We start from the raw sequence: 17,127 nt of genomic DNA on the forward strand, positions 1-17,127 counted from the left end.
TAGAATATGGGGGCACTTCCCGTGTGGTGGACGCTCACGTGACCGCAGCGTGTCGCTGGTGCCGTGGTCACGAGCGTTTGTGGTTTCCATTGGCAACCAGACCCGTGCTCACGAGAACGACAGCTGTGGTGGGATCGTCCCGACGACACCACGCACTCATCCAGAGCTTCACCGTCATGTGGTTTATTGGTTTTCCGTTTGACTCAAACGTCTAAAAACAGTGTTTGTTCGCTTTTATTAATGACTGGACAAATCGTGTTGCCCCGGAAACTGGGAGGCGAGAGCTATTGAATTACTGAAAGAGGGTCCGGGTTTTCTGTTCCGTCCAGTTTCGTTACAGGAAATGAGCTGCCACTGACGTCATCGGTGAGTCCATTTACTACACACCTTTAAACATGTCAGTTTAGCTTCGTTCACAAAGATGAACACAGCAGGCGTTTCAGAATGAAACACCTGCTCTGTGTGTGTGTGTGTGTGTGTGTGTGTGTGTGTGTGTGTGTGTGTGTGTGTGCGTGCGCGCGCATGAATTGGATACAATTAGTGTCTTATTGATAGTTGTACCATACAACTTAATAAAGTTAAAAAACCAACAAACAAACAAACAAAACCAAGAATCTCCTCTATTTTTACAGGTTACTGTGAAGGTGATGCCAATGTGAACGGGTGAAACAGGATTATCAAAGAGAGAGAACCTGCTGCCTGATCATGACCGCTGTCGTCCGGCCTGACATCAATGTTTTAAAGCTATGTGAGGAAGGAGACAAGCTCCTTGATGCCGGAGAACTTGAAAAGGCAACCTCCCTCTACATGTCTGCCTTCAGGTGTCATGCTGCCTCCACTGTGTCACACATGAGGAAAAAAAAGTCCAATCTTGGTGGGGTGATCTCTGCTCTGGAACGTTTGCTTGATGGTCATTGGGAGAGCCAACCCACTGAAACTATCAATAAGGGTCTTGCAGCAGTGTTCCTGTCCACACTCTGCCCCAACAACCTATCAGCTACAATTTTTAAGATGGAGTCTCTTCTGCAGAATGGTGGGCAAGGCTGTGAGGAGATATTTGCTCGCTGTAGTGCTCTACTTGATAGGAAGAAATATCCTCATCTACATGGAACAACTACTACGATGTTAGAGATAACCCGTGCCCTGGCCTGCTTAATTGCAGACCCCCACAGTATCAAGGGGTTGAAGCTTTACCTGAAGGCGTACCAGAGTAACAAAGCCGAAACTATCACGCTGGTTAAAAGCAGACAAGCTCAGCATCTGGCCAAAATAGTGAGGGCCTTTACAAACCAAGTATTGCTTATGCATCCTTCTCTAATGTTTGACAGAATGCGTGAAGTGACCACAAAAGAGAATAATACACTGCATGAAGAGACGTCCTCTGCAGTTTTAGAGTTTTTGTTAGGTATCTCCCCAGGTAACAGAGAAGTTCTGGAACTTCAAGCAGGTTATTTGTTTTTGACAAGCCGGTTTCAAGACAGCGTAGAGGTGTACTCCGCTCTTCTACGTCACAGTGATTGTCAGAAAACACCAGAGAGTACATCAGAAATGTCCTTCCAATACTCTCCTGAGAGGAGAGCTGGACTCTTAATTGGAAGAGCTGCTGCCTCCTTGTCAGCAGGTGGACAGACTGCAGAGGCATGCATGGATATCGGAGAGGCGTTTAAGATTCACCCCGCAACTGCTCGTCTTTATTTTCAAAGACTATTCACAGATCACGGAACAGATATGGCTGCTCGTAACCACCTCCGTCAGCAGGCAGAGAGGGACCTGACTGGTTACAGAGAAAGGGTCCTCACCCGTTCAGACTTGCGGTCCACTGAAGGGGTTGAACTCCTGGACCCAGTGATCGCTCAGTTACGTGCTTTGTGTCATTTAGAGTCCAATGGTGGACACAGAGAGTTGCGGGTGAGATTGGCTGACTGCCTTCTTCTCAGGGGTGAACACAAGGAGGCCCTTTCAATCTGTAGCCAGTTAGCCGCTGCCAGAGCTCAGCAAAGCTACCAAAACACCGTTCAGGTTCTTCGTGGATATGCTAGACTTTTCTCTTATGACCACAAGGGATCTTTAGAAGACTTCCAGGCTGTAATTGAACATGAGGCCCCTCATCCATCCAGTTGTGTGAGGGCACTTTGTGGCAGAGGGCTGCTGCGAATGATGAGTGGCTCAGACTATCTCACAGCTCTAGACTATGCGACAGCCAGCATGTTGCATCCTCAGGAGACAGCCCTGACAGTCCGCTGCTTGGTGCCATGGAACTACCGGGGGCTGCTGATTACTATTTTGCTGGAACAGGGACGGGTCATGCTTGAAAGGACTGGAGAACATGAATCCAAGTCCTATTCCGTTGCAGACCTTAAACAATCCCAGAAGGGGAATACGCCTGAGGCTCCATCAAAAAGAGACAACCACAGATCAGGGTAGGATTGTTTTCTGCATTTACTCCACTGGTCTCTTTTGGAAGACAATTTGGCACAGTTGATGAACGAACGAACGAACGAACGAACGAACGAACGCACGCACGCACGAACGAACGTATGAATAGATGAATAGATGAATGAATGAAATTTATTTTGGTTGTTCATATTTCACATTAAAAAAACAAAACATATTTCCATTATATTAATAGTAACCAAAAAAGGACTGGGCTGAAGCAAATTGCTTATAGAAGCCCACCTTGATTAAAACAACTTAATCACAACAACAACATCAACATTATTTTGTTTTTTAACAACATTCACATAAATCGAATTATTCACTATCCATTGACTTCACCTCAGCAAACTTACAAACATTTATAACCATCAATTCAGTCATATTTAATTTTTTTTCTTGAATTTAGACAGAATTTTTATCAATTTAATTTCATCTTCCAAATCATTCCAGAGTTTCACTCCTAGTACAGACACACATCTTTGTCTGACATTTGTTCTTGCTTTAACAGACTCAAATTGTAATAGACCTCGGAGGTTATATGTGCTTTTTCTTAGTTTTTAAAAGGATTGAATGGCTGCGGGAATGTCTTTATCTACAATTCGAAATACAATTTTAACATATTTAACTTTACAATATCTAGAAATTTCCATAGATTTTATTTTATGAACAGTTCATTAGTATGATCATGATACCCTACATGATCAACCCAAGAGGAAATATAAACATATATTTTGTATTGGACATGCTGACACACAACTATAGTTTAATGGTATTACTTTTTAAAAAAGTGACATTTTGAACATCTGTCTGTGTGGGTTCTCACTTATCCAGTTCATGATTATCCAAAGCTGTTTAAATAAATCCTGCTTCTTCTTCTTCTCGTTTCGGCTTTGCCCTTCAGGGGTCGCCACAGCAAACCAATTGCCTCCATCTAGCCCTGTCTTCTGCATCCTCTTCTCTCACACCAAATACCTTCATATCCTCTTTCACTACAGCCATAAACCTCTTTGGTCTTCCTCAAGGCCTCCTGCCTGGCAGTTCAAAACTCAGCACCCTTCTACCAATACATTCAATATCTCTCCTCTGGACATGTCCAAACCATCTCAGTCTGGCCTTTCTGACTTTATCTCCAAAACCTCTAACATGTGCTGTCCCTCTGATGTACTCATTCCTGATCCATCCTGGTCACTCCAGAGAACCTCAGCATCTTCATCTCTGCTACCTCCAGCTCTGTGTCCTGTCTTTTCCTCAGTGACACTGCAATGTTTGTCTCTACACCAGTTGTTCTTAACCTTGTTGGAGGTGCCGAACCCTGCTGGTTTCATATGCTCACTCACCGAACCCTTCTTTAGTAAAAAAAATGTTTGTTTGTTTGTTTGTTTTTTTTAATTTAAGATATAAGTGTATGTTTTACTGGTTAATGAATTGTGCATTAATGTCACCTTTTTCAAAGAACAAAACCAAAGACAGTGCATGAACTCACATGAAATGACCTACCTGCAAATCAGTGTGACTTCTGTTGTTGTTATTAAGAGACCAGTTCAGATATGCGTGGCTTCACTTTGGCAAGTGCTATTCTTATGTCATTTTCACAGCAAAGTCTGTTTCTGTTGTTTTCTATGCAGCTTAAGGAAGTGTTCCTTTATCTTTGCCAGTGCAAGACTAGAGTTGCTCAACTTGACATTATGAATAATGCAGAACACTGACTCCCATCACGTTCCGTTATACAGTACATGTAAATTCACGTTGCACATATTCGTCCGACCACTTTCTTTTTTTGCTCAACATAGTTACTATGAATTAAAATATTAAGAAAGCAATCAGATGACTTCCATCATGACAGGCATAAATCGACTACTGAGTGTGCAAAATCCCCTGTAGTAAAGGTAGGCTAATTGATGTAGCGTCACGTGATCACCTGCAGCCAGTGATGGCTGGGGGGGGCGTGTCATCACCAATTGACACGATGTGTCAAACGTACACAGTGATTCATGTATGTTCGGCAAAAACACTCGACACAACATGTCCGGTGTTTTGTCTTGACCTCCTTCTCCGCCGAACCCCTGAAACCGACTCACCGAACCCACAGGGCTCAATTGAACCCGAGTTAAGAACCACTGTCTCTAGACCAAACAACATCGCTGGTCTCACCACAGTTTTGTACACCTTTCCTTTCATTTTAGCTGAAACTCTTTTATCACACATCACACCTAATGGTTTTCTCCACCCGCTCCATCCTACACGCTTCTTCACCTCTTTTCTACTCTCTATTGCTCTGGACTGTTAACCCTAATTACTTAATATCTACCACCTTCTTGATCTCTTCTCCCTGTAACCTCACTCTTCCACCTGGGTCCTTCTCATTCACACACATGTACTCTGTTTTACTGCGGCTAACCTTCCTCTCCCTTCCAGGAAAAACCTTCACCACCTCTCTAGCTTCTCGTCCACCTATTCCCTGCTCTTACTACAGAACACAATGCCATTCCCTGCTCTCACTACAGATCCACTGGACTTTAAGAAAGTTTCTTAAAAATGTTTCGCCTCTCATCCAAGAGGCTTTGTCAGTTCTGAAGGTGGCTGGTCTTGTCCCAGTTTATTAATCCTGTGGGGTGTGGTCAGTGCTATTCACATTTAAATGACTGTAGTTGAAACTACCTTCATTAACAACCGTAGTTGAAAGCACTTCCTCAACAATGGTTGATGAGGGTGCCAGGGGTTGTCAAAGGGGGGTCGTTAAAATGCGTGTTTCACTGAGTCATTGTATACTAATGAGGGTCATTAGTGTGAGACACGTCACCTGGGTTAATCTGCTGAGACATTCTTTTTGAGAGTTTTGAAAGGACCTTATTGTAAATGGGCGAAAGGTAGTGTCGCAGATCATCTGACATGGATGGCTTCTTTCACTCCTTTCTCAAACCATCTGTCTCCACTGTCCAAGATCTGAACATCAGTATCCTGAAATGAGTGTCCCCCTTCCTTGAGATGAAGGAAGACTTCTGAGTCCTGACCTGACGAGATTGCTCTTCTGGGTTGGGCCATGCGCGTCCCCTATGTAGACATCTGAGCATTCCTTGCTGCATTTGATTGCATATACCAGATTGCTCTTGTGACTGTGTGGTGTGGGGTCTTTCGGGTGGTGTGTGGTTATACACACATTTCAGTTTCTGATCTCTGTTGTGATGAAGATTCTTGTTCACGTTTAGCCATCTTTTGGTCTTGTTGCTCATTTTCTTGCCACTTGAATTAGAACTCCTGCTGGTGTCCAGTCTTTGGCTATGCTTCTCATGGAGCTCCAACCCAATGCTGATGGGTCTCAGATTCTGGCAGCAGATGCTTTATACCAGCTTGGTCGTGTGGAGGAGGCCTACCGGATGTTACTTTCTATTGGATCTACCAGTCCTCGGGCACCAGTCCTGGCACGTCTTGCCCTGTTGCAGCTGCACAGAGGCTTTCTTTACGACACCAATCAGGTTTGTAGATTTGAGGTCATGGTTCCCAACGTGAGGTCCAGAGGAAATAATACAGTTATAGTATCTAAGCTCTTTTCCCACCTAATCAAAGTGATTTTTTTACTGTGTTATTTCCCCACAGCTGCTGAAGAAGCTCATTCAATGTAGTGATACAAGTTGCCTGCGCCCCTTGTTGGCGATAGCACAAGAGAAGGATAGGGTCCTGTTCCAGGCACACTGTCACTCTGCTGCAAAACGCATCCTGGAGGGCACAAGAGAGGAGCACGCTGTCAGGGAGGCAGTGGCATACCTGTCTCTCGCAATCATGGCATCTGGTGATTAAAATCATTCCGAGCAAAAAGGAGATTTTGGCTTCACTAGAAGTCGGTGCAAAATTGTAAAAACTGTAGGACTCTGTGTTTTGTAGTGCTTCTTTTAAGTGTATTCCATGTCCTTTTAAGGACCTGCTCAGTATGTTCAGTGAATGCTATCTGTGGACTTATTATTAAGATTAAGATTATGCAATGCAATTAGTTTGATTTGCAGTTAGGAAAGGCTCAACCTCAGCCAACCCTGGCACTTTATAAATGTAATCATATTGAAGTTATGCAAAAAAAAATAAAAATCTGATTCTAAGAAGGTCAGGCTGGATTTTTTAATCCAAAGAGCAGGAAGACCAGCATTCCGTCTGAACACACACTTAAAGCACTTCAACATACAGCTTAGATGTTTTTGAATATTTATCAGTGTTTGAATTGGTAAAAACAACACAAAAAAAAATAGTAATGTTGCAGATGTTGTGAAACTAATCCCATCTTGTTTTCTAAAGGTGGTGATGCTCCAGAATCTTTGCTGGAGAGAGGAAAGTGTTATGCCCTACTTGGCCAACGAAAGACAGCCATCTTTGATTTTAGTACCATTCTGAGAGAGCATCCAAAACATGTAGCGGCCCTCTGTGGACGAGGCTTTACGTATCTCATGTTGAACCAACAAAAGGTACTCTTGGCTTGAAACTACTTCACTCAGTCGATTCCTACTCTTCAGGAGTTTTATACACTCTTGCCTGCAAGGTACTGAAAAGTAACCAGCATATCAAGTATAAAACTTATTTTGACTAACAAAATAAAAGATACTGATGATATGACTTGCCATCTTGGCAGAGACTTCAACACACTTAGAATAACTTTGATGATTAGGAGCACCGGGGGTGGATTGCTGTTCTCTTTCATAATAAATTTACTTATTTTATATTTAGTAAAACAGCTTCTGCTGCTGCTGCTGCGGGTGATACATTAAATTAATATGTAAAATTCAAATTGCTTTCTACCCTTAGGAATGCACCCATGATATTCTGTCAGCACTTCGGATAAACACTGACAGTGTTACAAAAGACATCTCATCACTTAAGGATAAGGCACGGAGGCTGGTCTGTGATTGGCTGCACCAGATTTGTCGGAACAATCTGTCAGACATCCTGGTCGATTACGCTGTCCCCTGCGTTGAAGAACAGCTCAGAGAGGCATTTATAATTAGTGGAGCTCTGATGAAGACAAACTGCAGGGACCCCAGATGGCACCTTCTCTATGTGGACATACTGTTAGCTCATGGTATGATACAAATAATCTAGAATTCTCATTGATTTTCTTGGTGTTGCTGGAAATAGACAAGCTAAAAGATTTTTTAAAGGTTTATTTGTGTTTCTCCTTGAATAGATTGATTCATTGAATGGTGCTCCTTTTTCACAGCAATGCTTACTGCCTGGTGTCATTATTGATCTAATCCAGGTGATGTTAAAGCAGCAGGGGCTCATCTGTGCCAGGTGTTTGGTCAGGATCCAAGAGATGCAGTGGCCCAAGCCAGGATGGGCGTCGTGGAGGCCTGGCAGCAGAACTACCACAGTGCAGCTCGTAGACTCAGCAAAATGTCAGAGAAAGATTCGTCTGGTCTGTGCTTCCTGATGTCCCTGATCCCATTCAACCAGCGAAAACACTTGATGCAGGTACACCCATATACAGGGATCATCTGTATAATTTCATTCGTTCATTCATTCATTCATTCATTCATTCATTCATCTTCTTACCCCTTTTCCGTGTCAGGGGTCGCGGGGACCTGGAGCCATATATAAATGGCATATATATATATATACATATATATGTATATATATACATTATAAATATATGTAAATATATATATATATACAGTGTATATATACTGTGTATATATATATACATACAGTGTATATATACTGTATACTGTATATATATATATACAGTATACAGTATATATATGTGTGTGTGTGTGTGTGTGTGTGTGTGTGTGTGTGTGTGTGTGTGTGTGTGTGTGTGTGTGTGTGTATTTATATACATGTACACACAGACTGCTTTTTTTGTGTTGCAACAGGCTGCAGCACAGGAGGCCAGCAGTGTGTCATCAAGGGGCCAATGGGACCATGCTGTCACACTTCTGACTGTGGCTATACAAGCAGTGGGCAATCATAAACTCCAGTATCTACGCCAGCGGGCTGCCTGCCTTGCTCACCTGGGCTTGCATGAGCGGGCCGTAGCTGACCTGGACATCGTTATCCAGGAACATGGTAGATCTGACTCCGGCTGCTCCATTGACCAACAGGTCCGTGTGGAGGATCTGTGTCGTCGAGGCCGCAGCCTGGTGTTCTGTTCTCGAGAAGTAGCAGCTCTGGAGGACTTCAGCCAGGCATTGGAGCTTGACAGAGAACGGGCAATCCAGTGTGTGGAGGCTGGGCACGGGAGGCAACATTTGGCTGAGTGCTTCCTACGAGGAGCGCTGTTGCTTTATGGAGAGCAACAGCTCAGTCAAACCTGGAAATTGATCGAATGTGGCCTCATCATGGACCGTGAGAACACAGAGCTCCGCAGACTGAGGGCAAGAGTCAAACGAGAAGTATCCAGCCCTTGCAATGTTAACTAGGGTCAATTCAGAATTGCAAAAGAGAAGCAGCTCCAGTCCAGCTCCTATAATGTAGCCGTGCTAGTGCCTAAAATCCTGTGCTTCGGAGAAGTCATGTAACTTATGGGAATCTTTTGAATGCCACAAACTTTTTTGTTTTATTATCTTTGATTTTATGGACCCATTAACTTTGGTAGTTTGTACATTTGTGGTTAAATCTTTTATGGAAATGAAAACATTATAAACATGATGATTAGATGTAGGAAATCATGCAGCATGAAATTAAGTCCATTAGTTTAATTAAAATAATCACACTAAGATCTAATAAAGTGCACACTGTGCAGGATTTTATATTTTATAAATTGAGGATGCACAACTTTATTAAAACACATCCATGATAGCAAACACAATTTAGTAAGCATGAATACAAGAAAGCAAATCAATACTTGGTCCAAATCCCTGACAATAAAGAATATTGAAACACGTACTTTTCAGTGCACATGAAATTCATCTTCATATAATAAAAGGATAAAAAATTTAGCATTATATTAAATGTGGCGTAATTCATGCAGAGGCCCTACACATGCTACACATGCTATTGTTTTAGGCAGACACAGTAATGTATTGTGGTTCCATGTTGCCGAAGTAGGATTTCTCCCACTCACTCATGAGGTCAAAGTGAAGTGGACGGTCACAGAAAGTGCAGGACGCCGTGGCCGGACTGTTGAGCAGAAGCCCCGCGTCCTCCCACACGTCCACCAGTTTATCTGTAAACGACACAGGCATGGAATGGTATTGAATTCCATTGTTATTTTCTATTTTACTTATCTGTCTGAAAATGTTCTCTTTGCAGCTGAAGGCCTAGAAACCCATCAGTCGATGCAGAACAATAAGTATCATTAAGGACAAACATAAATCACTTGTACTGGCCATTATTCCCCCTTAATTTTATCAGATGACGACTAAAATACTGACAAGATCAGCAGACATTTCTACACTCACCCACAAAATACTCCATCATGGTAGGGTCATGATGAGGAGAAGGAGCAAGACGCAGCAGCTCCTCACCACGAGGAACTGTGGGGTAGTTTATGGCCTGAACGTAGATGTTGTGTCTCTCCAGCAGGGTGTCACACACCTTGGTGTTCAGCTCAGCGTTGCCCACCTAGAAAATGGATCTTATGAGATCATGTGGATGCTTTTATTCAGCAATGGCCTATGGAGTCCAAACTGTGTCACTAGAGTAATTTTGTTTACTTACAGTCATGCAATGCTTTAAAAGAAATAATTCCAACTAGATCAAGTAATTTGGCATCTTGCATTGAGGAAAATTTAGATTGAAATTTGAAGCAGTGTAATGAAATGTATGGTATCACCAAAAAATGAAATTAATTTAAATGCAGAATTTATGGTATTATTGTAGTTGGTAAGCACATCCTTTACTGCTAACATTAAGAGAGACACCCTTTTATTTATTATGACTTCGTTCTTCAGATGAGAGGTGAGGTATTGTAGCGGGAGGCAGCGCTGCCAAAACAACATACGTGGATGGGGATGATGTGGCTGGGGCAGTTGACCACCGGCAGGCCCTTGTCCATGAGCAGCTGCCTCATGTGTTTGACATTCCTCTGGTGGGCTCTACGGAGCGCCTGGCCCTCAGAGCTCTTCAAGACTCGGACAGACTCCAGGGCCCCAGACAGGACCATAGGCGGCAGAGCAGTGGTGAAGATGAAGCCGGCTGCGAAGGAGCGTACCATGTCCACAAGGGCAGCGCTGCTGGCAATGTAACCTCCGACACAGCCGTAGGCTTTGCCTGGATGAACAGCAGATGGTATGAGGGGGTATGTGTGGGGAACAGATGAACCAGTGTACTCAAGATCATTCACCTGTGAAGCACTTTGAAAATACAAATTGTTTTAAAGTTACTTCATAAATAAAGTTTGAAGGATTGAGTTTCCATTTTATATTGTATTTTACTTTTTCTACAGAGGACAAATTGTTATTTGATAACAACTGCACAAAAGAAATGTATAATTAATACTATCATGTGAGATATATATGTACATAAGATTGTTAATATACAATTTTTTAAATTGCATATTGTTATTCATACATTTTTTTTAAATAAATGCTCATATAATGAATGCAATTAAGATGTGCTGATGTGGTATTTGAGACAGCTAGGCTGAAAACACACATTTTCAGATGCTAATATCAGCTTTGTTGGATTAACTTCAGTTTTTCTCCTGAACATCACAAGCAGGGCTTATAAAGTCATTTGTTGTTTCCCCGAAATAAATTACCTGTCGTACACTCAACTTGGAGTCAAATCTCCTTAAAACGCTGCAGTTGTCATAAATCTACCCACAGCGTGACCTCCCTGATGACGGTGTTATCATTACAAGCAGAGAGGGAGTGGAGCTGGCACCCAGCTGATCCACTGATGGGAATGGACTCCCCACCTGACCTAATTTAACCAGCATTGGAGGAGTATTACTTGTTAAGAGCTCGTACTGCTGTTTTGCCAATATTAGATTGTCAGCAAGAGCAAGTGGCTCTAAAACGCAGCTGCGCCAAGAAGATGTGTGACTTTATCTACGATGGTTTCCAACTGCTTTCCCTGCTTTTTCAGTGTCAGAGTGACAGAACAAGTTTTTCTTCTACTTACCCAGGGTTCCTGACACAATGTCAATCTTGTGCATAATGTTGTCCCTCTCTCCCACTCCAGCTCCATGGGCTCCATACAGGCCCACTGCGTGAACTTCATCAACAAAAGTCAGAGCTCCATAACGGTGAGCAACATCACACAGCTCCTCCAGAGGACATATGCCACCTGGAAACGCCCAGTGAATATGAGTTATAAGTAGAACTATACATTATCGGTGAACAGCAGTGAAAGAGGACTACAGATGACATTATTTTTTCAGATCTAGAAATGTACCATGTACTTGAAACGGATGCAGATAATTAGATACACTACTTCTAAATTTTAAAGATTTCTACATTAACTTTAAATCATACTACATTTCCATCAGAATAATTTTTAAACTCCTCTTTGTTGAGACATTCAGTCAGTTTGTGCTTAACGGAGCTATCAGTGGTGAACTATCACTCATTAAAATGGAGCTGAAAGAGGGGATTATTCTCTAGGCGGTGATCAATGTCGGTCTAATGGTTATGCTGAGTGAATAATTATAGATTATATGGGAGTAAAGACTCCCAACCTGGCTTTATCTATTTGAAGATGATCACTGTTGGATTTAATTCATACTGCAGATTTTTAGGCTCATGTGTCAATTTTATTCTCCTCTTGTTGTTTTTGGCCCATTTCATAGACTCTCATTATTGTGCTTCCCAAATTGTGTATTGAACTTTTCGTAACTGTATACCCATTGATGTTGAGATAAATGTAAAAATGAATATATTTGTGCATTTTATTCTTTTTAAAACTACTATAAACAAAATCTTACTCAGATGAGCCTGAGTAAAATAAATACTTACAATATTTACATTTGTTCACTCTAGTTATAACTGATTCAGATTTATTCTCCTGCATAAACTTTTTTAAGTTAGAGTATGTCACTTGTGTTAAACAAATTACAGTATTTCCTCCACCACGTTAAACGGACATTACATTGTACACACCATCCATGGAGTGCACAGTCTCAAACGCTACAATTTTTGGTGTCTCGGGTTCAGAGCGCTTCAGCAGCTCCTCCAGATGTCGGCTGTCATTGTGGCGAAAGATGAAGCGCTTGGCTCCACTGTTCCTGATACCCTGAATCATTGATGCATGGTTTCCAGCATCAGAGTAGATCTCGCATCCTGTTAAGTCAAAGTCAAAAAGTCAAAGTCAACATTATTGTCAAATGTACCATACTGTATATGCACGACATACAGCACAGATGAAATTGCAGTCTTCTCAGACCCACAGTACAACAACACAAAGTATGACACAAAACACAGAAAACATTTTTATACAATTTCATTCTATATGCAGAATGAAATATGCAGGTTTCATTCTACATGCAGGATGAAACCCTCATAACCATTTCAGTCTCAAAATGCTGGCAAAGCAATTTTATTACTGAGCATCTACAAGAGTATAATTGATGAACAGCAGTTTTCTCAACATGAATTATATCTATGATGTTACGACCCAGCTTGTTAAAAGGAGTTGTAACAAGAAAAAACAGATGGAAAAGAGTTCAAATAAAAGTATTTGATAAACTATAGATTGTTGCAAGGCCGTAACAATGAATATAGTCATTGGCTCAGAGGTCAGATATCAGTCGCCAGGGTTTACCTGGAAGCATTTTAGCCAAAGTGAAAAGGGTGGAATCGTTTGCCACAAAGCAGGAGGAGAAGACCAGAGCTGCATCTTTCTGGTGTAATGTTGCCAGCTCTTTCTCCAGAGACACATGGATGCTACTGGTGCCTGAGATGTTCCTGGTGCCGCCTGCTCCTGCACCGTGCCTGTCCAGGGCGTCTCTACGATCATCCACAACAAATGAAGAATAATTACACAACCCATGCCACAAAATACACCCCATCATCTTCTCCTTAACTTCAAATTAGGTGTTCAAACACTCATCCATTAGCAAATAATTATAAATAGAGGGTGAGAATAGATTGATTCTTCCATGTAGACAGACAGACAGACAGACAGACAGACAGACAGACAGACAGACAGACAGACAGACAGACAGATAGATAGATAGATAGATAGATAGATAGATAGATGGATAGATGGATAGATAGATAGATAGATAGATAGATAGATAGATAGATAGATAGATAGATAGATAGATAGATAGATAGATAGATAGATAGATAGATAGATAGATAGATAGATAGATAGATAGATAGATAGATAGATAGATAGATAGATAGACAGATACTTCATTAATCCCAGAGGAAATTGCACATATCCACTGCTCAGGCATTAAATAATGAATAAATACTGGATAAACACCAGGAGAAAAAGAAACACTGACATCACATCACAGGACATACAACAAGACATGTGTGTTGAACATAAGAATATCTCGTCTTCAATTCTATATAAAGTTTTATTTATAATTCATGGGTACACATATTTCAAAAAAAAAAATTCTAAAAAAAACCTGTTTACCTGATAGCACTGAGGACCCTTGGGTGCTGACTCATCCCGAGGTAGTCATTGCTGCACCAAACGGACACCTGGGAGCCTTGACGCCCCATAATGGAATAATCCTCAGCAAAAGGGAAAGCCTCAACATTCCTGTTCACGGTCTTAAAAACTCTGTATGTGTGGTCCTTCTTTTTCGCAGCAATTTTCTCAGTGAAGAAGTGATCATAGTCATAGCTGGGCCCAACTGCAGGAGTAAAATAATTACTTAAAGTATGTAATGAGCAGGCCAGTGATGAAGCAAGCATTCAAACAGTATCATATGTATTAGACTTGTTCTAACTGCATAGCATACCCATATTGTCTTTGAGGAGGTGGGTGACCACATTGGTTTGTGGTGATCTTGGGAGGATGGAACTCTTTAAACCCTTCAACAGGGATGTCATCAAACCTGTGAAATAAGAGCATATATGTTTATATATTTTTCTGGATATCCATTTTCCCTTTCCTATCTTTTCAAAAATTGATGAATTTCATTCAATGTCACTAGAGACATTCTCTCACCTTCTTGGACGTCCTCCTGTACTTCAGGGCTGGCTCTGACCATCCCGATCTGAGAGGTGACAAAGGGGCAGTCCTTTGATACAGACACAGCCACTTTGGCGGCAGTCTGAGCAAACCTCCTTTGGTAACCTGTGGAAAGTTTGTTTGTCTTGATGGCAGTTTGATTGGGTGACACGCTCAGTTTGGCCTCCAGAGAGGCTGGTCCGCTCACACTGATCTGACGAGTGATGATGGGACATTGATCGGCCATATTCATCAAGGCAGCACCTGTCCTACTCAAAGCTGGCTTTGGAACAGACTTCAGGAAAGGGCAGTGATGAAGGAAAGCAGCCATGGTACTTCAGCTGTTCTTAGTCTGGGTTAAGACAGAGGATTGGAAATCTATTCAATCCATAAAACATCTACAGACTCCATAGATATTTACTTCAACATTTCTACCATAATCAGAATATGTAAAGAAATAAATTTCCAAATAAAAAGAGAAAACTAAAACCTTATCCTTCACGTATAAGGTAAGCAGAGCGAATTGTGAAATGAATATGACAAGTTTTGTGCTCTGAGGATGAAGATACATCTGAGGTTCTGCTTGTCTATGCAGCTCAGTCAGTGCCTCCTCAGGGTGCGGTGGGTTGCTGCTGCTTATCTTCCGCCTGCAGCATACATGTGTTGCACTAACAGACGTCATCAGCTGATTGCTGCAGTATCTAAGAATGTATCCTCTGTAAAACGTGCAGGAATTAATCTAATTCTTTGGATAAAAAACTGCTATTTCATGCCAATATTTTCTCAGACTCAAAAATAAAAAAGTAAACAATCAAAATTAAGAAAAAAAAAAATCCAGTTTATGATAATGACCTACAGGTTTAGTTTGAAGAGGTTAACGTTATCGGTACCCTAAAATCTCCTGTGGTCATCAGATAAGGCAGTTCTTGGGATCTGTGGTCTTTTCTTGTGGTTAGAAATGGTCTTATGTTTGCAGACCCACCCGAGTCTTGAAAACACCACCAGCAGATCCAAAGTTAATTTCTTTATTTTTAAGTATTTTTGTTGATGAGCTACAACTGTTGATCATGTGAAAAAAAAATGTTATTCAGTGTAGGCTTCAGTATCTGCATGTCTACATCTACATGATTCTTTTCACTGACCAACAACAAATATTTAGAGATAAACTGTGTACATAAATAAATATTCAGTAATATGGAATAGTTTTCCACTGTTACAGTATAAATTAGAAATGCACAATTCCAACAATTTATGATTAATTTATTCACTTATATTATAAATTAATCAATACTCTTCTACTTCTCCTTTTGGCTTTTCCCTTCAGGGGTCGCCACAGCGAATCAGTTGCCTCCATCTAACCCTGTCTTCTGCATCCTCTTCTCTCACACCAACTACCTTCATGTCCTCTTTCACTACATCCATAAACCTCCTCTTTGGTCTTCCTCTAGGCCTCCTGCCTGGCAGTTCAAAACTCAGCATCCTTCTATCAATATATTCATTATCTCTCCTCTGGACATGTCCAAACCATCTCAGTCTGGCCTCTCTGACTTTATCTCCAAAACCTCTAACATGTGCTGTCCCTCTGATGTACTCATTCCTGATCCTATCCATCCTGGTCACTCCCAGAGAGAACCTCAGCATCTTCATCTCATAAATTAGTCAATATTAATATTGTTATATTCATGACAGCAGCAATATGAAGATGTAACTACTGAGAAAATAACTCATATAAATATTAATACCAGTAAACAATGACAAGAAATCAACAGGAAACAAAGAACAGGAAAAAAAGAGATATAGAAATAAATATTGTAATGATAACAATAACAATGAAAGAGTCAAGAAGTCAGTGAACGCACCTGTTGACCTGCACTGAGGACGAACTTCAAAACAGCAAATAGACAGCAGGTCAGGAAGTGTCGCCAGTTATCGGTCAGATGTTGAACAGCATTATGCAATCAGCTCAGTTCCCACCCCTTGGTTTGAAGGGAGTTGGGGTGGGGGGGGGACACCCAGTTTGTGTATGCCTGTGTGACAGAGACACAAAGATAATGACATGGTTTCATTTTATTTGTATCGCACCACATCAGTTTCTCAACAGTTGATTCAGAAACTATTTTAAAACTCAATTTAGTTTTAACATGTACTAAAAATTAAGTGAACTTCTCCTAACAAACCATGGTACTTTAATTCTGAAAATGCTCTATTGAGCCACATTAATAAAAATGCAATGGAAATTTTTGATTTAATGTTTGTGAAATGTCTGCATATTAAGGGAGTATACCTGCAATAGTGAAGGAGGTGTATGACAGGCCTCACCACTACAACGACTATGTCATGGTTAATTTCCAACATGGGAGACAAGTGAATGAAGCAAATGTAATTATTCTATCAGAGCGTCGCTGCCGTTGGGATCCCTCAGAGAGACTGTGAAAGAAGGGCAGCAAATAACTCACATCAGTGGAATCAATACACTGGTGGTGGTGGCCGATGACCCTTCTGAGATGGAAACAATAAAGCTGAATACAAAGCAATATTGGACTTCAAAATAAGCTCCCTCTATTTTTTTTTCTTGCATGTTAATATACTTGAAAAACTGTTGCAGAATGTAATTCTTAGAAATTCACCAGAATTCAG

At 41.2% G+C, this 17,127-nt stretch overlaps 2 protein-coding genes across 2 annotated transcripts; one reads left to right on the plus strand and one right to left on the minus strand.

Moving 5' to 3' along the window:
- Positions 1–705: 705 nt before the first annotated feature.
- On the plus strand, positions 706–8,985 carry ttc34 (tetratricopeptide repeat domain 34). The gene is made up of 7 exons (XM_068324091.1): positions 706–2,420; positions 5,687–5,909; positions 6,031–6,223; positions 6,718–6,884; positions 7,222–7,495; positions 7,673–7,887; positions 8,289–8,985. Exons 1-7 carry the CDS (start codon positions 706–708, stop codon positions 8,832–8,834), a joined length of 3,333 nt encoding a protein of 1,110 aa, XP_068180192.1. The 3' UTR covers positions 8,835–8,985.
- A 148-nt stretch (positions 8,986–9,133) lies between these two features.
- alas2 (aminolevulinate, delta-, synthase 2) lies at positions 9,134–16,504 on the minus strand. Its single transcript, XM_068330346.1, has 10 exons — positions 16,350–16,504; positions 14,488–14,842; positions 14,279–14,374; positions 13,948–14,170; positions 13,120–13,304; positions 12,459–12,638; positions 11,482–11,646; positions 10,358–10,626; positions 9,816–9,978; positions 9,134–9,580 (listed from the first exon to the last, which is right to left on the minus strand). Exons 2-10 carry the CDS (start codon positions 14,819–14,821, stop codon positions 9,417–9,419), a joined length of 1,779 nt encoding a protein of 592 aa, XP_068186447.1. The 5' UTR covers positions 14,822–14,842; positions 16,350–16,504; the 3' UTR covers positions 9,134–9,416.
- Between the last annotated feature and the right edge of the window lie 623 nt (positions 16,505–17,127).

Source organism: Antennarius striatus, chromosome 2 (genome assembly GCF_040054535.1).
Source record: "Antennarius striatus isolate MH-2024 chromosome 2, ASM4005453v1, whole genome shotgun sequence".
Lineage (NCBI taxonomy): Eukaryota > Metazoa > Chordata > Actinopteri > Lophiiformes > Antennariidae > Antennarius > Antennarius striatus.